This window comes from Brassica rapa, chromosome A07, assembly GCF_000309985.2.
Source record: "Brassica rapa cultivar Chiifu-401-42 chromosome A07, CAAS_Brap_v3.01, whole genome shotgun sequence".
In the NCBI taxonomy this organism is placed as follows: Eukaryota; Viridiplantae; Streptophyta; class Magnoliopsida; order Brassicales; family Brassicaceae; genus Brassica; species Brassica rapa.
In genome coordinates this window covers 22297461-22319821 of record NC_024801.2, presented here as the reverse complement: position 1 = coordinate 22319821, position 22361 = coordinate 22297461, and the positions used below count along the sequence as shown (strand labels likewise).

At 33.0% G+C, this 22361-nt stretch overlaps 4 protein-coding genes across 5 annotated transcripts; 2 read left to right on the top strand and 2 right to left on the bottom strand.

Moving 5' to 3' along the window:
- Window positions 1-1894: 1894 nt before the first annotated feature.
- LOC103830942 (myrosinase) lies at window positions 1895-5609 on the bottom strand. Its single transcript, XM_009106768.2, has 12 exons — window positions 5368-5609; window positions 5224-5284; window positions 5092-5153; window positions 4930-5005; window positions 4666-4831; window positions 4301-4559; window positions 4097-4212; window positions 2970-3196; window positions 2819-2853; window positions 2604-2715; window positions 2394-2496; window positions 1895-2314 (listed from the first exon to the last, which is right to left on the bottom strand). Exons 1-12 carry the CDS (start codon window positions 5542-5544, stop codon window positions 2062-2064), a joined length of 1647 nt encoding a protein of 548 aa, XP_009105016.2. The 5' UTR covers window positions 5545-5609; the 3' UTR covers window positions 1895-2061.
- A 4579-nt stretch (window positions 5610-10188) lies between these two features.
- On the bottom strand, window positions 10189-16610 carry LOC103830941 (DNA-directed RNA polymerase 1, mitochondrial; the record flags this gene model as incomplete). The annotated part of the gene is made up of 17 exons (XM_009106767.3): window positions 10189-12391; window positions 12485-12588; window positions 12670-12784; window positions 12870-13007; window positions 13087-13161; window positions 13268-13420; window positions 13520-13595; window positions 13672-13742; window positions 13878-13928; window positions 14045-14461; window positions 14533-14664; window positions 14796-14909; window positions 15007-15124; window positions 15239-15297; window positions 15365-15431; window positions 15520-15869; window positions 15945-16610. Coding segments are annotated over 17 exons (2817 nt in total), but the record flags the coding sequence as incomplete, so codon positions are not given.
- Window positions 16610-18417, top strand: LOC103830940. The gene has a single exon (XM_009106766.3). The coding sequence runs from the start codon at window positions 17904-17906 to the stop codon at window positions 18174-18176; it is 273 nt and encodes a 90-aa protein (XP_009105014.1). The 5' UTR covers window positions 16610-17903; the 3' UTR covers window positions 18177-18417.
- A 2364-nt stretch (window positions 18418-20781) lies between these two features.
- LOC103830939 (E3 ubiquitin-protein ligase AIRP1) lies at window positions 20782-22162 on the top strand. 2 transcript variants are annotated; one of them, XM_009106764.3, is made up of 4 exons: window positions 20793-21432; window positions 21549-21636; window positions 21726-21835; window positions 21921-22162. In XM_009106764.3, the coding sequence occupies exons 1-4, from the start codon at window positions 21322-21324 to the stop codon at window positions 21963-21965; spliced, it is 354 nt and encodes a 117-aa protein (XP_009105012.1). In that variant the 5' UTR covers window positions 20793-21321; the 3' UTR covers window positions 21966-22162. The 2 variants fall into 2 exon arrangements, with proteins under 2 accessions (XP_033132160.1, XP_009105012.1); XM_033276269.1 differs by having other exon boundaries at window positions 20782-21432; window positions 21549-21835.
- Window positions 22163-22361: the final 199 nt, after the last annotated feature.

Sequence of the window (22361 nt, the reverse complement as noted above, 5' to 3'; positions counted from 1 at the left end):
TGACTTATACCTTAATGTAGTTTAAGAATTCTCAAGAAATATAATTTCTTACAGTTGAATCTGACTTATACCTTAATGTAGTTTAAGAATTCTCAAGAAATCTAATTTCATTAACTAGAATCATAAATAAACATGAATATTACTAGTTTTATCATTATAAAAAATTAAGTTGTAAATCTTATTCAAAAAATGCATGTGAATTAATAAAAATCTTAAAACTTCATTTTAAATACGGAAAAATTTCAAATTTACTAAAATTAATGGAGAAAACTTCTCAAGAACTACGCTTTCATTACCTAGAAAAAGAAATAAACACGTATATCGCTAACTTTATAATTATAAACAATTAAAGTGTAATTTTTATTCAAGCATTCCAATTGAAAATACACATGAATTGACAAGAAAATTTTAAAAAAATTCATTTCAAATTTGGATAAAATATAAGTTTCTTATAATTAACAGAAAATACTTATCATAGCAGATTTTTCAAAAAATCACTTATTTAAATTATTTTTTTAATTACAAATTAACAAAAGAAGACTCTTCAATAAGTCTGCTCAATTAGAGGACCTTTTGATAAATTTTATTTTGTAAATAATTGGGTTACTTTTGTATTTAAATTTTTTTTTATTTTACTAAAGAAATCTTCTCTGATAATCCAGTTACTTTTGCAATTGACCAAAATTTTATAGAAATTTGATTTTTCATAGAAGACTTTTGGAAAAGTCTACTTTGAATAGAGTTCTATATTTTTTTCCTACGGTCACGTGAAGTCCTTGAAGTGTCACAAGAACTCGGTATATGTTAATTTTGCAATTGCAATGTTTGACTTTATATGAAAAACTTCTGAAGAAGAATTCCGTTAGTAGACTTCCCAAAAAAATCTACTCTTAAAGCCAAACGCTTGACCAAAATCTCAAAATAAAAATAGAAAATACTTCTCAAGAAGTCTTATAAAAAAGATTTCTACGGAAACTGATAATTAATTACTTTTCATATTAAATAATTTATCATTTTTTATCAATTGCAAAACTGACCGTAGAAGACTTCGTGCAATACTTCGGAGACATCATGTAAAAGTAAGAAGACTTCTCGGGAAGTTTAGTCACATAAAAAATCAGATTTCTTCAATGAAACAGTTTTTTTTTTTTTGAAACTTCTGAGAAAGTCTACTCGATTTTTTTGTTATAAATAAAAATTAAAAGATTTCAAGATAATTCTTCTATGGAAAACTCACAAAATATTTAATTGCAAAAGTAATCTATGTATTGACCAGAAGACTTTCCAAGAAATCTTCTCCGTGAAGAACACATCTACGCGAAACATATCTGATTTTTTTTTTGAATATCATACATAGATCCGGTGAGAGTTTGTGCTTAGCTTCTCCAAGCATCCAAAACTTCTTAATGAAAGATATCCCCTTGTTATTGACAAAAAAAAATCATCAAAATTGAGTAATTTTAATGAAAATATAATCTTTAAATCCAGAATTTTAAGTTTTGAAGACAAAATAAGAAAGGATGTATAAGATAAATGATTTATGTAAAAAATGAGATAAGAAGAAGTATAAATTGATTTCTAGTACATTTAAAGATTAATTTGGTTGTTAATGGTGGTTGGTGATATAGAAGACGATGAAATTTTCGAAAAAAGTGATGAAGATGAGGATATTTGAGTAAAATCAGCATATTTTGAAGTAAAAAGTAGATAACTAACTGCATTTTTTGTAGATTAGTTAAATTTTTAGGGTCAATAGGAAAAAAAAAACAAAACTTCAAAAAGGGATAGTTTTGTATTTGACTACAAATTTAGGTCATTTCTGAATGAACACCTCTCATCTGTATATGTTAATTTTTTTACTCGAAAGCTTGTTTTATAGTGTACTGTTTGAGGGTATTTGCCAAAATATTATTCATTAATATGTACTTTTTTATTTTATTGGGAATATGTTTTATTTAGTTACAGTACGATAGCTAGGAGACGCTCCTTTATCTACTACGGAGCAAGTAGCTAGAAAGAGTGAGATGACATGAAGGTGATCTTGATGGGGATAAAAGTGTTTCATGCATCTGCGAGCGTCTTCATCTTGTTCTTGAAGGAGAGGCTTGAACGTAGGAAATCTTCGTTTGCAGTGTTCTTGGAGGTAACGTTGATGAACCTCTGGTACCATCTGCCAGAATCTTTGAGGTTTCTATCACTAACGTCTGTCCAATTAACGTAAGTGAGTCCGAATCTGACGGCAAAGCCTTTGGCAAATTCATAATTATCTCCAAGAGACCATGCAAAGTATCCTTTTATGTTGACACGCTTCTCCCTGAAAACCAAATTAACCATTAAAAGCCTACAATTGATTATGATGATCGAAAATAGTATAGTAACATCCACTGACTCACCTAATGACCTTACGGAGAAAACATAGGTGACTGCAGAGATAATCAATCCGCTTGGAATCTGCGACAGCCTCCGGACGGTTTTCAGAAGCGGGGGTAGTAAATCCTAATTGAATCGTACAATAAGTGAGTCAATTTCTTGGAAATATGTTAGCCAAAAAAAAATTCTTGGAAATACAATTGACATGAGAAGAGATAAGTAGTAGAACTCACCGTTTTCGGTGACATAGATTAAAGGGTTACGGTATCTGGTTCGAAAGTGGTCCATAACGTAATAAATGCCTTTTGGGTAGTAATAGATTCTACTGCCTTGAAAGTCTTCAAACTGATCAGAAAGGGAAGCAGCATGTGTATATCAACAATCATAAGAAAAAAAGAGAAAAACGAATGAAACAATAGATCCGGGTGGGTAGATCATGCATATATACCAGTGGACCAATTTTTTCACCACGTGCATTTACAGCTGCAAACATAAGCATGAAATATTTGATGGTCACAAAATGTAGTATAATCGAAAAGGATATGTATATATATATAATGTATATGTTGTTTCTAAGTGAAAATAGAGTGGTACGGTACATGTGAGCGTTGTCCCTGGGTCCATCATGGCAGTGTATCTTTCCGATGTAACGGGGAGTGGGTTCGGAGCTGGCTGTACGTACTGACCGACATAATAGTTTAGACCAAGAAAATCATATGAACCCGCAACAAGTCTGGCTTCTGCTTCAGTGAAGTTGGGAAGCCGACTACCTACCATTCGCCTCATGATGTCTGGGTATCTACCTCTTGTTAGCGGCTCCATATACCTGATCATTTTGTCCAAAAAAAAAAATACCTGATCATATACAATTCATATATATTCATTAATTAGTTTATATATACACAACATAGTAATAATATAAGACTAAGACCATGTTCTTTTTGATGTTGGATGTTGCATCTTGATGTAAATGCTGGGATGTTGTTAGTTTAGACAATATTGCGTATGATAACATCTGGAAAATCTAGAAGTTTTAAGATGCAAAAATGGAAAAATTTAGATGGAAAATTTGCATCTAAAAATCCAAAATACTTAAATACCCTTGAATACAAATATAAAAGTAAGTATTTATATTTGGGAAATACCCTAAGATAGCACTAAAAAAGTTTTGGTCACAAATATAGATTCTAAAAATCAAAATGATCAAAACGTTTCATTAAAAAGATAAATACACATTTATACCCATAAGGTTAATTAATCCAAACCTTAGGATTTAGAGTTAAGGGGAGGTGATTTGAGATTGAGATTTAAAATTTTATAAAATAATAAATAAATATTAAAAATTTGAAAAAAACAAATTTAAAAATAGTTTCAAAAATTATTTTCGAATTACAAAAAGAAAATTTGAAAAAAAAAAATTTGAAATAAAAAAAATTTCAAAATTTTTTTTTATAAAAAAGTTCGAATTTGAAAACATATAATCTAAAACTATAAACTTTTTTTATTATTATTTTTTATATCTTGAGTATTAGGATCATTTTACCTATTAAATTAAATATTTTGGTCATTTTCCTCTTTGTGGTCTATTTTTGTGACTAAAACTTGAAAATGATCTATTTAGGAGAATTGCCCTTTATATTAACTACTTGATTATTAAGTGATATATTTTTAAACCCTAAAATCACAATTTTATTGTTGTTTTCCTTGATCATATATGTAGACGTACCATCCAAAGAAGAATTCTTTCATCCTCTCAGTTGCATCTATGCTGGCTCTATCAGTCTCATTAAATGGAAGAAACCATCTAGTTATCATCACGGGTCCGATTATCCCTCTTTGGAACTGTTGGTCACGATATACAGGATGATATTGTTAAATTATCATCAGATAAGTTAGATTACACCTATTTGAAAAATGGACAAGTACTCGCCCTATATTTTGTTCTGTAAAGATTGACAACAGCTGCATGAGCAAGAAGCTGGTTATGTGCAACTATATAAGGTTCTGTTGAAGAGTTTCCGCCGTAACATCTTTCATCAACCTTGGGAGAACATCGACCGGGTGCATCTGCTCCTGCTGTTGAATAGCCTCTCGTAGGCACTGTGTACAGCTGGTTGAGAGTGAGCCAGTTCTTCACCTTTCCACCAAATTCCTTGAAACATAGATCCGCAAAATCTCTAAAATCATCTCTGTGCATAGCATAGAATCATTTCATTAATGTGCGATCAAATCTATATATGTTTTTTCTCTTTTATCTTTTTTCATAAGATTAATGTCATGGAACTAACAGCTTACATGACTTGGCGGTTCAAGAAACCTTGATATTCATCTTGCAGTGTTTGAGGAATGTCCCAATGGTAAAGGGTAACGAAAGGCGTGATATTCTTCGCGATGAGGCCATCTATGAGTTTGTGGTAGTATTTAAGCCCTCCTTTGTTCACTCCCCTACTCACCTTTCCTTCTGCTCATGTATACATAACATATATTTGATTTTCCAAACAATTACAATCAATATATACCACTACTTGTATACAGTACTGATCGACAATGTGCACATACCTGGAATGATTCTTGACCATGCAAAGGAGAATCTGTAGCCAGTAGCATTCATTTCGTCCAAAATGTCTATATCTTTCTGCAGTTTACATATACAATTGCATGTCATTAATCCACACGTAGAACATCTATAATTCAGTGGGTATATATATTGTGAGAATTAACCTGCCATTTCGTATATGACTCGCAAGTAGTATCTCCATTCCCAAGATCGGGCCCTCCTTTCTCTGATAGTAACCAAATACATTACTATGAATGTATAGGGACATACATATCTATACCGGGCAAACGGTATACCTGGGTATCGGTGAGTGAAGCCATCCCACACGTTAAGACCACGTCCTCTGCCACCTTCGATCTGAAATGAAAAGGAACAACCATGCAACGCAAAAGTTAAGTGTTTTTAAGTGGTGGCACCATGTATGATGATTTGTTACATGCCTGGTAAGCAGACGATGCAACGCCGAAGATGAAGTCTTTTGGGAAGCCTTTACTGTTTAAACGAGCAGTGTTATTACATGTGAATGGCTCGTTCTCTTCGCAAGTAATTTCCCCATTAGCTTTGCAACTTACCACAGCTAATAGAAAAACGATCAAGACGAGTCCACGAAGTTTCATGGTTAGTGTATGTGTTTGTGTTGGATGGAACCTTGGGAAAATCTAGGGTTATATAGCCTTTGTAAAGAAGAGGTGACCCATGCATTTTCTTGTGCCAATTTAGGATTTAGAGCCTTGATATTTTGGATTACGTTTGGTGGGATGACTCCCGTGGTGGCTTCACGTACTTTAGCTCGATGTTCACCGATAATGCTTATATTTCTAACTTCTCGTTTTGTTTTCACTTTAATTTTAGCATGCTCTTCAATAGCCGATTTTATCAGAAAAAAATGTTGCAAATTGCAAATTGATGATATATAATAATATTTCCTCCGTTTTGAAAATATTCATGTTTTATAAAAATTGTTTCAAAAAACATTTTATTTTCATTTTTAATGCATTAATTAATAGTAAATTATTAATTTCAAAAAATATAATTGGATTTACTGAAATTCTAGAGGTTAAAAGTTATAGTAAATAGTTAGTTATAAAAAATAATGGATTGGTAATCAAAATTTCATATTTTCTTAATATGTGTAAAAAATCTAAAACATATATATTTTTAAAACAGGAGGAGTAGAAAAATAACAAATGGGCATTAAAAATAATATATAATAGAATTAACGTCTTGTTTTATTAATTTGATTGATGTATTTATTACCCTAGAACAATTTTTAGTTTTGTAAAAAAAATTCTAAATAATAAATTTATAAAGATGTGATTAAATTTGTTAAAATTCTTCAAACAACTATCCCCAAAGATTCATTGAGAGGTAAAATGTCTGATAACCATCGAAATCTTAAGCCACTGAAAATTTGTTGTAACAACTATGATAGATTTCTCAAGTCAATTTTTGAAGGATTTTAATGACTTTTCGCTAACCATTTTACTAATAAAATTTCATCAATGCAGTAGCTATAGAAATCTAGAAGGTTTATTCAACTGAAAGTTTGAAGTGATTTGTATTAAAATGATAAATTCATTATTCAAATATGAATATCTTAAACATTTAAATTCAACTTATTAAAATTTGACGGTTCATAAAATATTATGAAATCAATTGTTATTAAATATATTTTAAGATGTGGATTTAAAGTTTTCAAATTATTTTATACTTTTTGGATGGAGTTTCTTAATTTTTTTTTGTCAGCAACATAAGCAGACTCATGTATATTCTCTAAATCCCATCAGTAGTTCTGCATCCATAAACGACAAACAACAATTATTTCCTTGCACTGCATGCGAGACTATCCGCCTTTGAATTATGTGTCCGTGGTATATGAATGATTTATGAGCTGTTGAAACTTCTCTTTAAAATGTTATGTCTTCCAAATATCTTGCAAAAGCTGGCCACTCCTCTGGTTCTGAAACCATCTTCACCAATTAAGCACAATTCGTTGCAAAAATAACCTAGAACTGTCATTCCTCATACATTCGATTGCCCATATGAAAGCCTCTATCTCCGAGTGTAGTGGTAACTCGCTCTTGCATTCCTTGCTCCCATTAGTCTATCATAACCTTCCAGAGTACTATTTCATACTTGTCCTGAATATATTATCCTTTTAGATGACATTCTAAAATGGTTTGACAAAGAAAAACATATTAATTTTTTTAATTCATATAAAATAATCTAAAAACTCATTAAAATCAAATCATCTCAAATTTAATATTGAATACATTTCCTAAGTGTAATCTTTTTGATAGAAAAGTTTTGGACTTCCTCAAATATTCTGGCGAGTTTCTCACAAATTTTGAATTTCGGTTAATTAGGAGGGTGAATGGTTGTTGCTGTGAGTGTTTTTTTTTTTTGATAAGTATGTGAATTTTCATTAATGAATAATGATGCATGAGATACATTTGATTTTGAAGAATCAAAACCTTTTGCATCTAAGATAAGCTAATAAAACAAAGGTTAGTGACTGCCCCAAAAAAAGATAAAAAGGACATTCAGTGACATGAAGATTCAATCATCACCCGAGGGTTTGATTAAAGCTTGACAAAACTAATTCAATAGCATCATTACAATTCTAGTTGATTTATGCTTTATCTTGAAGCCGGTACCTGCACCAAGAGCATAAATCAGAGAGCAATTCAGCCGGAGAATAGGCTTAGGGGCCGAAGCCTATCCCGAAGGCGATCCCGAGCTAAACAATAGGCGAAGCGGGGTTGACTAGGTCCCGGTCCGGCCATCGTCTAGTGGAAAACTACTCCAGACGCCGAAAGCAGCTCCAAAGTTGCAGTGAGTGTTTTCTACAAAACTAATTAAATCTACTGCTGTATTTATAAAGCAATCAAACTTTATATAAGAAAAATCTGTTCATATCAGCTTAGGAAAGAAGACGTCTGTAGAAGTAATTTACCAAGCCAAATACCTGAAGCCTAGTTTTATGGTTTTCGTCGTCGCGAGTTTCAATAGAAGTTGTCGGTGCCGTACTTATATGCTTTGGCTCTCGTTTAGCTCTTTCTCATCTCTTATGATGGCACAAGTTCCAGATCTGACTCTTCTGACCTTCAATTCTCTTCCTCTAGTTAAATCTTCTCATATCTCAGATCTATTGATGCTGCGACGTACTTTACTCTCCTCATTGTAAGCGATAACGAGCCAAAGACAGAGGCTTTGCTCAGTATCATAGCCCAACAGAAGACACAAGGTAGTGAGATGGGCTTAGAGCAAAAGGACAAACAGAGTGTTCTGAAACCAGTCGCCAATGATAAAGCAACGCAACGTTCATGTCGTACTACGGTCAACACAGCTCACCACATACAGCTATTTAACAGATTTGATTCTCTAGTATGCTGACGTGTTTGTCTTATCCAAAGCTAGCTCATTGTGTATAAGAGCATTACAATGTAAATCTGGAAACGTTAAGTTGAATAATATCCAGTAAAGTTCATCTTCTCTCTAAAGCTTTCTTCAAACTTATACTCATCTCCTAAGATGATGAACTTTCTCCCTTCAGGAAAGATCTATCCTCCTGTCAGGTTTTGTTTATTTTATTAAATTTGTGGAAGTTCTGTCAATATTTTTTCCAAAATTTCTACGGAAATCATTTTATTTTAGGGCATCAAAAATTCATTTAAAATTATTATAAGTTTAAATTATTTATCGAAAGTCCATTAATATGTCGTTTGTTAATGTATGTGTTTGTGTTGGATGGAATCTTGTGCCAAGCTAGTGTTTATATTATTCTTTGTAAAGAAAACGATCAAGACGCATGCATTTAAGCCTTTTTTTCAAAAAAGAAAAAAGACGCATGCATTTATACATGTGTTTGAATTGGATGGAACCTTGTGTCTAGGGTTTATTTAGCCTTTGTAAAGAAGAGGTGAATTGGATGGCGGCGCGTGTGGCGGCGCGTGGGAGCCTGTTCTTCTTTCTCGCTGTGACCTTTGCAGTGGCTCCGGTTTTACCGGTGTGTCCTCCTAGCTGTGTCCGAGGTGCTGCTCGGCTTTTCACTCTCAAATAAGGTTTGCGGTCGGGTTCTTAGCTCTTACTTTGGGTTAGGACCTTGCTGGTTCGGCCGTGCGGCAGTTAGTCAATCGAGCTGCTCGTTCTTCTGCGGTTTGCTTCCGGAGGGTTAGTTTCTCGGCGGTCCGTTTTCTCTATACGGGTTCTCGGTTCAAAGGGTGCACACGGTCACGGTGGGGCGGACTGGAGGCGGCAATCTTCAGGCTGTCCTTCCGAACGACGACATCGCCGCTAGGAGGTTCTCTCTCGTGCCGTCTGAGGTATTATCTGTCGGATGTTTTGGGTGTGCTTCGTGTTTGGATTCTCTGGGCGTTTCAGGTTTGGGTAGTCTTTTCGGAAGCTGTAGGAGCCGTTGTTTCAAGGTTTGAGGGCGCCTGTCTCTCCGGTAGCTCGCGGTGCCCGGTTCTCTGCCTCGACTAGGCTCGGCTCTTTGGTCCAAGCCCGTCTCGCTGCTTAGCTGCCTTCTCCGCTTTGTTCGCCTTTGGTTTTAGGCTGTTTCCTTCCCGTGTAGTTGTTGTTTAGTTTAATTTCGTATTCCGCTACTAGTAATCTTTGTAACTTCTGTCTCAAATTTGAAAATTGGTATAATATTTTAACATTTTACCAAAAAAAAAAAAAAAAAAAAGAAGAGGTGACGCATGCATTTTCTTATGCCAATCTAGGGTTTAGCCTTGATATTTGGGAGAGGTTTGGTGGGATGAGTCCCGTGGGGTCACTTACTTCTCGATGTTCACCGATTGTGCTATATTTCTAACTTATTATTTTGCTTCCATTTTTTAGCGTGGCTTGGTGAATAATAAGAGACAATATTGTATTTAACAAAATGACAAACTCGCAAATTTATGATATACACAGTCCTGGATATACATTAGCAAATAACAAATGAACTTGCTGATTTTTCATGTCTCCATGATTTTAGATAATCTAACTTATTTATCATGTTCTCAGTAATTTTAGTTAGTAGTTATAGAAATATTCATTTGATATTCAATTATAAATTAATATCACAAAATTTGGCCAACATATAAAAATTTATTTAGCTTATAAAGTTGGTTTCTATATATATTGTGTTGTTATCTTAAAAAATATTATTTCAATTATAACAGTTAAAAATTAGTCATCCTTCAATTTTATTTTATTTTTTGCTATTATTAATTATCAAAATCAATAGAAGTCACTTTAGAATTCACCTTGTGAAACATTGTTGATTATCGATTTCACAAATTTTATTTATATGTTTAAAATATCCTAGATATATGTATTTTTATACATCTTAAATCAGTAAACAAATTCAACTTTAAGATATTACTAAAATTCTTTAAAATATTTAAATAATTATTTTTAATAATTTAGATTTATTATCAGTAGAAATGGACAAACATTTTGTTATTCTGAGATTTTTTTTGTTTGCCACCAGAATTCTTTTTTCATTATTTAAGATGAAATATAAGTAATTTCATGTTGTCTGTATTTTCTGATGAATATTAATGAAATTTAATGTCATAGTTTACAAAAGGTCGGATTGTCTTTCCTAAAACAAATATGAAATTGAAAATCTTAATAACTCACGAATAAAAAAACAAAAATAAAACAGACTGAATATAGTGTAAAATAGATTTTCTAAAACCACTTTTTCATATATAAATAATTTGATTTTCAATTTAAATTTTTTGAGAACATAAATAATAACTTATTATGATGATCTTTGAACTAATACTTAGGATATGTATTAATAAATATCCGTGAAATAATTATGCCCGCATGTGTGGATAAAACACATAGTTTTTAAGTGTTTAAATTTTAATACATTTTAGTTACTAGTGAATTTATTTGCATAAGTGTATTTCTCTAATTTTAAAACAAATTAAAAATAATTCAACATTAAATATTAAGATCTGCAGTGTATTATAAATTAGAATGATTTTATTATATAATATCCACTATATTAAAATAATAATATCTATAAATCTAACATAAAATTTAATTTATTATTTTCATATATTAAAAAACTAAGAATAATGTGATAATATTTAATAATAATTACATATAAAATGCTACATTATCTACGAATTTAATATAGTCGTATGTTTCTATAAAATTTTAAAAATGAAATATTTCATAAATATTAAGATATACAATATATTCTAAAATTTTAATTATTTTTATTTTTAATGAAAAAAAAAAAAAAATAAAATTTTAGAATATATTATGTCAAGTAATATCAGTAAATATAACACAAAATCTAGTTTAGTATATGTCTTCTTGCACAAGATGTAAGAGATCTCTGGAAGTGTCTATATCTACATTCTACTAATCATTGATAGTCATCATAAGATTTTTTTTATCAGGCACTTCAACTACGAACAGGTTCTTCGTCTGCAGCACCATGTCAATGGTTTATCCTCCTCCACCACATGGATTCATGTAACATACACTTATTGTGCTTATTTTCTACTATAGATAAAATAGAATTGTTGCATTACAAAATTATCTATTGACCATATGACTCTGGAGTATTTATTAAGATCAAATAAAACGATGTTTTGTAGTTTTTTTTTTTAATATTAAAGCTTCCAAAATAAACAACCATACATATTTATCATGAAATTTAGTTATTAGTTAATCATCCAAAACCTCTTTGAATTACAATTTAAAAATAAAATAATTCACAAGATAAATGTATATGTTTGTCATTTTTTATATAACTGATATTTGTTTCTTTTTACTTCAAACCATTTTTCTTCTTTTTTTTTGTGCACCACTACAAACATTTTTTTCAATTAAGCAATTATTTGTTAAGAGCGTTTGAACAGAAAATATTTGGTATGTACAACGAGTTTGCGAATAATAAAAGTACATCTGAACCTAAAGAAATTCATTGCTTAATAAAACAAATTGTTCTCTATTATTAAGTTGTTTTGGGTCGTGACATCCTCCTGCTTGATCTTTCATCATTGCAAATTTTATTTTATTCGAGATAAAACATTATCTTTACAAAAACCTAATGGATTCGAGTCTACTAAGACCACCACCTCTCAGGAGTGCCACTGGTTCGATACTCCAATCCAACGCCTTCCATGATGCCAAGGTGCGAAACACTCTTCCTGTTTTGTTATTTACAAGTAGCCCTAAGCCCACCTCTGAGTTGAGGTTAACCATCAACATTCCTCATTGCTGATTACAGATAATCTTTTCCCTTTGATCAAATTATTGGCACGAAGAGGCAAGCTTACTCTGCCCTAAATGCTAGATGGAGCACTGGAGCTTCTGTTATGTAAGTAAACTGAATTAGTTGAAGAAGTATGGCGACCGTATGACCTCTCTTAGATCAAAGTCGCCTCGTTCTGGCAGTGGTGGAAACCTTAGGCTTGGGAAGGACTTCTGGAAACTCTCCAACAGCTACCAATACACAACAGATAAAAACCATCCATCACGAGTTCAGTTATAAACAAGTGGAGAACGCATTTGTAAATAAGGAGATTATTTTTTTACATTTTCTAAGACTGGCTTGTCGTAGAGCTCAACAAACTTCTCTCTGAGTATTCTGTTCATTACATCAACATCGGATGCATGCGTCCAGAATGAGTCATGCACACCTACAAATTTGAAATCCGTATTATGGTTAAAGAAGATAGAATGAAAACAAATCTATATCATATGGAAAGGCTAGGGCTGACCTGCAAAACTCAAACCCGCCTTGTTGCAGGCGACTGCTGTCATCATCATGTGAGACGCATCAAGGGAATGTACAAAATTTGGTGCGAAAGCTGTCATCTGCTTCCTAGCCTTCACCTAAACCAAGAGTACATTATATGGTGCACAAAGTTGAGACAAATGTGGAGAAGAGTTATAGCAAATGAAACTTGGTTGGGTTTACCTTTTCAGTATCTCGTTTAATAGTCAACACCTGAAGGGTAGTCTTAACCAAGTGTCTTCCAGGCTGCCGATAGGGTTGTACAACTGGAAGTCCAAGAGGAGTCGTCCAACAAACTGGTTTGTTTTGTGAAGCTATTATCTGTCCACCACAGGATACAGCTCTCTCATTGAAATTTCATTCAAACAAGAGCGTGGCGGATATATATATAAACACTGACCTTTGCACATTCACCAAACCAGATCATGATGGCTCTAGCAGCTCCAAACATCTCTTCCAGTGCGTTAGTAGTGACCTTAGAAACAGAACCAATAGAGGAGTGAGCATTTGGGTTCCAAAATCTAGAAAAAAAAAATCATTCACAGTTTAATAATGCATAACCACACAAAGCATATCCTTACTCTTGCTGCATAATAAGCTGCATGAAAATTTTGTGAATCATCCGCAAAGGCACCACGCTCTTTTAACCTCTTCTTTATTTGGTTACGTGCGCCACTGTATGTAACACCATACACTGTTGTCATGACTGTCTGTTTCACCAGCTTCCTGTCAACCTAGGGAAATTTAATAGTATGTTCATAAGCAAGTCATAAAGAAAACTTGGTTGTTTATTAGAAGGTGACCCAATTTAACAAGCAAGAGATGTCAAAAACCTGGTCAAGCATGAGCTTGGCGTAGGGAAATGTTTCAGGATCTTCCTCTGCATCTTTCTGCATGATCTTGAGAACCCTGATTAAAAAATTTAAACCAAATAAAAAAGTTGTCTGTCACTGTAGCCAGAGAGATAAGGAGATAGAAATAGTACCTAGCAGCAATATCTGCATAAATATCAGCCGGCTTTTCACCTGTAAAGAGGTTGACAGCAGCTGCTCCAGTCTATCAACAGAACCAATTTAAAAAATTGAAGGGCTCAGATAACCTTGGGAGAAATATAAATCCTTATGTGTGAATGGATATGTCTAGAAACTATATATATATATATAATAGTTACTGGTAAAACTCATGGCATACCTTATCCCTCCCAAGAGCCGCATAGTGTTGTAAACCATTACATGAACCATCCTTGCAACAAAAAATTAAACAGAAAGTAAGTAGAAAAGTAAGATTTTCTACTTAAAGCGCGTATAAGATAGATTCATGTTCATGTTCTGATGACACAAATACAATTGAGCGAGTACCTGGTGGATGGGGATATGAGAAATAGCTGCTTCAGGAACAGAACTTCTCAAAGCTTTAGAAAGGTTCATGCAAGCAGCCAAACACTGAAAGGGATCCTCTGCATTAAGCCACCATCTTTTTCCTTCAAGAGGCCTATCAGAAGAGTCAAATATATCTTCCAAGTGACTCTCGGTAAATGCAACTCGATCCTCATTAGCGAACTTATCAACCCCACCAGCGTATAAGTTCGCTATATGTACCTTCAGCCACCGCAATCCTGATTCGCCAAGAGGCTTTCCCTCACAAAACTCAAGGATGCCACGGCAGAGATCAGACCCGAGATGGTTAAGATATGGATGCATGGGATACGCTCGGCCACGAAAGTCAACGTTGTGAGGGAAGTAGAAACCTTCTTCTTCCTTCATTTTACGTGCCACCTGCGCAATGATGTTCTCATAGATCAGAGAAGCAAAAAGGAATGAAACAACATGAAGGAGTCTTTTCTTACCTCGAGTTTGAGCTCTACATCACACCTTTGTGAATGTCTCTCGCTGTTCTCTTTATTTGCTTCCTTAAATTTCCATTTCCATTGCTTTAATTCTTCCTGGTCCTCACCGTCGGGCTCCTCTGGAATGGGTACCTTTTGGTGTTTGTAAAGAGGTGAGAACAAATAAAAAACAAGGCTCAAAGTTGGTGAATGAGAAGTGGGAACAAAGGTTATTCTTATCTTCTCAGAAGAAGATGTTAAGAGAAGAGTGAACAAGATCTCACGTCATCACGGTCAACGAGACCACCAAGACGACCACCATTGGCCCAGATTCTGTCCACCAAGCTCAACACCTTTTTGTTTATTCTCCATTTGGTGTTTCCAAGAGTATCTAACGCCTGGTTTAAAACAAAAGGGAACCAACATGAACTTCTCTGTTATTCTTCTTTTAAGCATCCAATAGTTAAGCTCAAGCAACATTAAAGGAACACAAACCTTGAATACTGGCTCCAGTTGCGCCTTGGGAGTTTTGTTTACTACAATACGTTGTTGTTTAGATCCATTTGTTCTCATGAGGTATGAAGGCAAGAAAAAATGTGCCCCTTGATCATACCTGCAAATTACTGCCAAGTTACATAGCAATTTAGAAACCTTACTTGTATGAGATAACTTTTCCAGGATATACCGTGACGGCTACACAGCCAGAAAAGAAGCAAACATCTCATACCCTGTCCAGTTCCGAGGAGGTATTAACATTGGCAAGTAGGGAATCACCACATGTCTTGCCTGATCAAAAAATGTAAAATAGTTAGAAAATCGTAGAAAGATTGAGACTCCAACCAATTCTGCTTACTGATTTGTCAAGGCCCTTTCGGATCAGAGGATCACATTCGATGCAACCATATCTCCTGCTTAATTTTCTGACAAAGAATACAATACAATGTAAATAAGCAGGAGGTACAAGGAGAGGGAGAGACATGGACATAGCAGAATCACAAAGACTCTTACGTATTTTCTAAAGTGACGTTTTTGGAAGTTTGCTTAAAAGCAGGTCGGATCTCTGGTGGACCATCATCAAACTGTTCAGCTGGAGGCTGTATATAAGCAGTTTCCAACAACAGCTGAATCAAACGTGCCCCAACCTTCACTTGAGCCTCTTGACCCCATGGCTTGAACGAGTCATGTGCCTTCACTATTCCACTTACTCGCCTCACCTTGTGTTTTTTCAACAGTGTGTTAATTTGTTTCTTCAGCTTTACCGCTTCTTTAGTCCCAGTCTCTCCTAAAGCATCCACAGCTTCTGTGTTGGAAGTTGCATTCTTCATCTTACCTTTCTGCATAAAGCTCTTGATCCTGGCCTGATCCAAGTAACAAGACACACATACCATTAAAAACCAATAACACTTTAGCAGAAAAGAATCAAAAGCACACACCTCCTGCTCAATAGCTTCCCCAACATTAGTAGCAGCATTCACCACTCTAACAACACCCACCCCTTCAGCATTAGTCATCAACAGCGCCATCATCTTATGCATAGTGATAACAGCCATCATATCAGCAGGCAACAGCTCCATATAAGGAGCATAAGGGATCTTCCCTCTCTTGACCTTAAACGCATCAAGGTCAGCTCGAATAGCGTCGCGCAGAGGCTCGAACCACCCGAGAAACAGAGACTTCACGTAAGGAAGATTCGGAGCGAGCTTCTGCTCGCACATATCCTCTATAATCTCACGACACTCTCTCGCCGCTCGCTCCCACTCCTCGGTCTCGAGCCTCACTTGTCTCTGCTTCAAAGAGTGGTACTTCTTCTGAGCTCCCATTCCCGTCTCCGTCATCAATTCGTTAACTTCTTCGGACCCAGAAGAGGAATCGTCTTCAATTGCTTGCGTAGCTGTGGCGAACGCAAAGCGTTGGCCGTGAAGAACAGAGCTCGCTCTTCCCAATTGGTGAAATGGGTTTGTGGGTGGTCGGTTTTGAAGGCTACCCACGAGCTCAATCGACGAAAGGATGCTGTGGATTTTGTTGCCGGAGGGGGAACCGGAGAAAGGTTTGAACTTTCTCGAAGTGGCTCTTCCGAAAATGTTCCCCACATTTTCTGATCACGGATGGTTGAGAAGTATACGAGGAATCGATGCGGGCATAGAGATTGGGGACTAATGTAAGAGAATCAGAGTTTAAAAGTGAGACTTGGGTGAAGAGAGGAGAGAGGAGAGATTCTCTGGAGGGGGGAGAAGACGCCGTGAAGCACAGCAGCCTCCGATATAAACCCTTCGTAAAACCTTTGGTTTCTTTCTGCCTCACGTTTTTCATGGATCTTTGTTAACCCGACCCGGTTATAATATTTATTTGGGCTCAAAGCTTCTGTTTCCACGAGTTTTTTTTTTTTCAACTAGCACGGGTTACTAATTATTATAAACGTTATATATATAAATATTATTAAATGTAAATTTAAATAAAAATATTTATTTTATCGGAATTTTACAGATAATTAAATTAAATTTAAAATTAAATATTGAAAAGTAATAATAAATTTTTTAAACTAACACCTAGTGCCTCTATACATGCATAATGTGTTTCACTCACGAATTGCGGGGGTTGTTTGTGTGTAATTAGTGTTAAATGTTATGGAAATTATCTGTTTAAAAATTAATGTGTGTTCAACTTGAGATTTCTCCCGCTTATAAAAATAAACATGTTTGATTTGGGATAAATTATCTAGTTAACTGATTTTTAAAATAAATATGATGATGAAACGGTGAATTGATGAAAGATGGATGCCAAGTTAACTTCTTCAGTTTATCCCCTTTAGTGATGGGTAAACATCAAGTTAATAAGTTGGTGAGACTTGCCGTGTGACAATTCTTTGTATTTTTAGAGATAATGTTGAGTAGGATCAATTTGTAAGATGACCATATTCTAATCTCTCTAGTAGGATTGCTAAAAATACACAGCCGGTACGCGGCTACATGTTTCCAACAACGACAACAATAACGCATTCCTCATGCCAGGATTATTCCAAGACTAAACATAACATAATGGATGATATTGATGAGATCTAATACCTATCCAATCTTTTGACCATTGACCAGTTGAAATAGTTTTTTTCTGCCATATTGAGTCAATCAATACACGCACCACACAACCGCCAAACTTTCACCCAACTTCTTTTTCTTTTATTAGACTTAGAGCCATTTTCTTAGTTGGTATTGTTATCCGTTCAATTAATTACTCCATTAAAATCCTCAAGTAAAGCAACCCCTAGTTTCCTAATAATCGTCCATTGTGAAATCATATTTAAACCCTTCAAAGAAGCTGAATAGAACAAAACAAGCACCAACACTAACATTGCAAATCCAAAACACCAGTTCACAAAATCAAGAATTGATGAGAAAATGGAGGAAACAGGGCGTAAAGGAGTTCCATTTCCAGGTTTTGAGATGAGTGTTCACAACGACGACTGTGTATTCCGGGGATCTTTAAGCTGCCGTCTTCAGAGACGAGCTCCTTGTCCTCTCTTAGTACCACCAAGACCTCCTCCTTCCACCGTAGCTCCTTCCGCGTCTGCGTCTCTGCTCTGTCAAAACGGCACAGATCCAATCCCTCTATTGTCCCCACTTGTTCTTCCTTCCATGCTTCAACCTAATCCCATCACGACCTCTCGTTGACTCTTTCTCTTTCCAATCTCTTAGGTTTTTGTTTTCTTTCTTTCCTGTAATGACAATGTTCTCAACTCACTTATCTATTTTATCTTGGATAATTTTTGTTTTTATTTGATTTTTTTCATAATCTAGATTAAAAAAATGTCACTGTCTCTATTCAGATTCACATTTTCTCGAGTCTCGACCCTTGATTTTCTATTTGTACATTAATCTGTCTGTTTTCATTGACACAATAATATTCCACCAAGGTTTTCTTGTTTTTTTTTTTTCATGCATGGCCTTTACAAGCAGTTGTCAATTCAAGAAGAACAAGACGATCATAAGGTTGATTAGGGAGCGTACAATCTATATAAACTAGATTTGGCTTGATGTATCAATAAAGGAGGTTAATTATTTCATACATGTCCATTAGACGATATTAGCAATCTTTTAGGAAGTATTGAGATATCGATCAATCCTATAATTGATAACATATGAAATTTGTAATCAATATCATATCCTTTGTAATTATGTCTTATCATTCTTGATTGATTCTATTATAACTCTAGATTGATTTTCCTTTGTACGCGTATAAAATAATTGTAATTATAGGATCCGATTGGTAATGGTTGTAGCTTTAAAATTTTTGCTGTAGAAAAAAATCAGATTTTTTGTTGTGGCTTTAGATTTTATTGCTCTACAATTTTATGGAAAGCACTAAAAAATTGCTTTGGATATTTGGCTCTGCAGAGCACTTGTACAGCTGTAGGTTATTTCAAGAGTTGTGGTTTAAAAAAAAATTTAAAGCTTATTGTTCTGAATTTGGTGCTGTAGAAATAAATAAGGCTGTGGACAGCACCTACATCAACTACCAATCACCCCCTATGTTGGATATTGTACATAATCTTTAGTTTCTGACAAAGTCGAGAAAGATAAAAAAAAAAAAACTTATTTTATTAAAAATTTGGATGAAAATATTAATTTTCTAATTCTTTTAGAAAATAACAAGAATTTTGATTGAATGAGAATGAGTTTCGCATGTCTTTTTAAACTATTTTCTGTGAACTGGCTGCCAGAATAGTCTTATGAAAAATTGTTACTTTGCTTAGTTTTTATTTAATTTAGACTTTTTACTGTTGCTTGGAGTCAAAGACTACAAATGAATACTGGAGTTTAACACTTGGTGTGCTTTTCAAATAAGAAAATTTGTTGATTATTTTAGGTAGCCAGCTTTTTATATCCTCCATCCTGAGCAAAAAGTAAATTTGTAGTTAAAATGGATTTGGCATAATAGAGATGGGTTATTATCTCAATGAAAAAAAGATGTGGGTTCCTATCTTTCCTTTTCTAAATTAAATAACCACCATAATCATCTTTCCTTTTCTAATCGATTAATATATTCCCTTCCCGTGTGAATTTTATACTGTTTACAAATTAATAACAAAACTAGATTTTGACCCGTGCAACCGCACGGATGTTTGTTTTCACTTTTCTATACATAAATTATTGTTTTAGAACATAAGTGATATATATTTTTAATGTTAATCATATACTTAAATATTTATATAACTATTTCAAATACAATAATTTTATAATTTACATGTTATAATTAATTAATTGTTTAAACCTTATGTATTTGCCACTTCTTATTATATATTTATCTTATTGTATTTGCATTTAGTTATTAAGCAAATTAAAATATTTATGAGAAAATATATTTAAAAAAATATTTTGTATTTAATTTATGCTAAATTCTGACCTGTATTTCAAAACTGGATTTCTTTTTACCAATATTTTTATGCTTATTCGTTTTAGATAATTTATTATTGTATATATAAAAGTGTAAGATATGTTAATTTTTAGACATGTATTATATAGTTTGTTAATTTTAAGCCGTTCTATCATCATATTATATTTTAAATAAATAGTTTATATTTATGAAAATAAAATTTATAAATTTATCAATTGAATATAATCTTATCATATTTGTTTTAGTATAATAATTATATTTTAACATGATCATGACTATAAAAGTAGATAAAATAGGATATAATTTATTTATTTTTATTTCTAAACGATAACTTAAAATACATTAAGTTATTGTTTAAATATTTTTACACAGATTTATTGGAATTTTTAAAATATATTATATAAATATATATTATATTTAAAATGAAAATATATTATGATTAAAGTAGTTACAAAGATTTTACATTATTAACTTTAAAGAAATACATGTATTATATAGTTTGATAATGTTAACCCATCTTACCAACATATTAGATTTTATTTTTGAACATAAATATTTTATAATTACGAAAATAAAATATATAAATATATAAGTTTAATACAATTTTATTATATTTAGCTCAATATAATAATTTTATTTTAATATGATTGATTATGATTATATAATAAATAAAATATTATAGATTTTTTTTATTTTTCATTTTATATAACTGAATATATTAATGTATAATAATATTTTAAACTAATTTTGAAATTAGTGGAAATATTTAAATATAATTTCGAAAATGAAGAACTTGTAAAAATCTTTCTAAACAGATTTGTTAGAATTTTAAAATAAATATATTTATATTTAAAATGAAAAGATATCAAAAGATATTATGATTAAAATATTTTAAAAATTCTATTTATTATTAGTCTGAACTAAAATGTAGTATGAATTTCTATGAATAGGTCCATTAGGTCCATTTTTAAAAAAATCACACATAAATCAAAGTTGTGACTTCTGTTTTAATATATAAAGATATTTTTAAAGAAATAAAAATTAACTCTTCGACTAGTTTAACTTTTAACTTTTTTCATATAATAATAAAAAGCGGTAACTGGAGTTTATAAACTGGAGAACGAAAAAAAAAAAGTACATTCCAAAAAGCAGTCAAAATTCCAAAACACTTTTTAATAAAAATAATATCCCACAAAATCTCCACGTTGCCTTGTGCAGCTCTCCAAAGAATCTACATCGCTGCAATTACGGACCAAAGCTCCCTAAGTTTGTTGCTTTTTCTCCTGCTTAATTGATTTTTATTTCTCTCTCAGATCGATCCAAAGATACAAGAACAGAAAGAAAAACATTGATCAATCTTCTTCTGTTCCTCTGTTTTTCTCCCATATTAGTTGACCTAGGTGAATAACCCAAATCAGATCAATGGGTATTTTACTTTGCTGTCTTCGTGTTCCGGAGCAAGGTAATGAGTCTCGAAACGTACCCAGAATCACAGCCTTCAGCCACCCAATAATGAATATCTTTCCCCTCAAGGTAACGCCCACATTATAAAACCTACTTTCCTTTTATAGTTTCATTATTTTTTTCTCCCAGAAAACTTATAGAAATTGCAGAACTAATCAAACTCTAACAACTTCGTGTTGATTCAGTACGAGCAACTATCTCGAAACCTGGAAAGAAGGGAATTTTCCTCTGTCGCCAACAAAGAAGAAGACGTTTGTCCGACATGTTTCTATGGTAAAACTAGTAACTCTACAAAAAAAAGCTATTTATTTATGTCTAAAGATTTGTGTGTGTTAACTCATTACTATTGTCATTGGAGACAGAGTACGCTGAGGATAATCCGAAAACAGTTTTACAATGTGGACATATCTTTCACCTTGCCTGCATCTATGAATGGATGGAGAGAAGTGCAGCTTGTCCCTTTTGTTCCAAGGTTTCTTTCATCTCTATATGTATTTTATTAACACATATATGTCGGTTATATCTATCTTTTGATGTATGTTTTGTGATTTTAACAGACAATGCTTTTCTTGGAGGATGAAATTACAGAGCAGGTGGACTAACTATAAGAGATATCCTTAGATTCTTGGCAAAAAAATTCCTTCATCACCAATTCTTTCTTAATTTATGTTGTAACTAACTTTTTATAGATTTTAGAAGACTTCGGCCAGATTCTTTTTGGCTTGTAATTTGGAAAAATGATAAGCTATTTTTGTGTGATATAAAAATTTCAATAATTTTAAGCATTAGATTAATTTGATAACTAAAGCTGTTGCGATTCTTTAGTTCAAGAGACCTACAATATAAAAGATCCTAAAGAAAGGTAACTGAAGATTCAGTTTGGTAGACACGGGTGAGACTTATTTGTTCAGTTTGGACACTGATTTATTAGAAGGTTCAATAATATAAACTAGGATAAGATCCGCGCCTTGCGCGGAATTAAGTTATCATTTGTATTA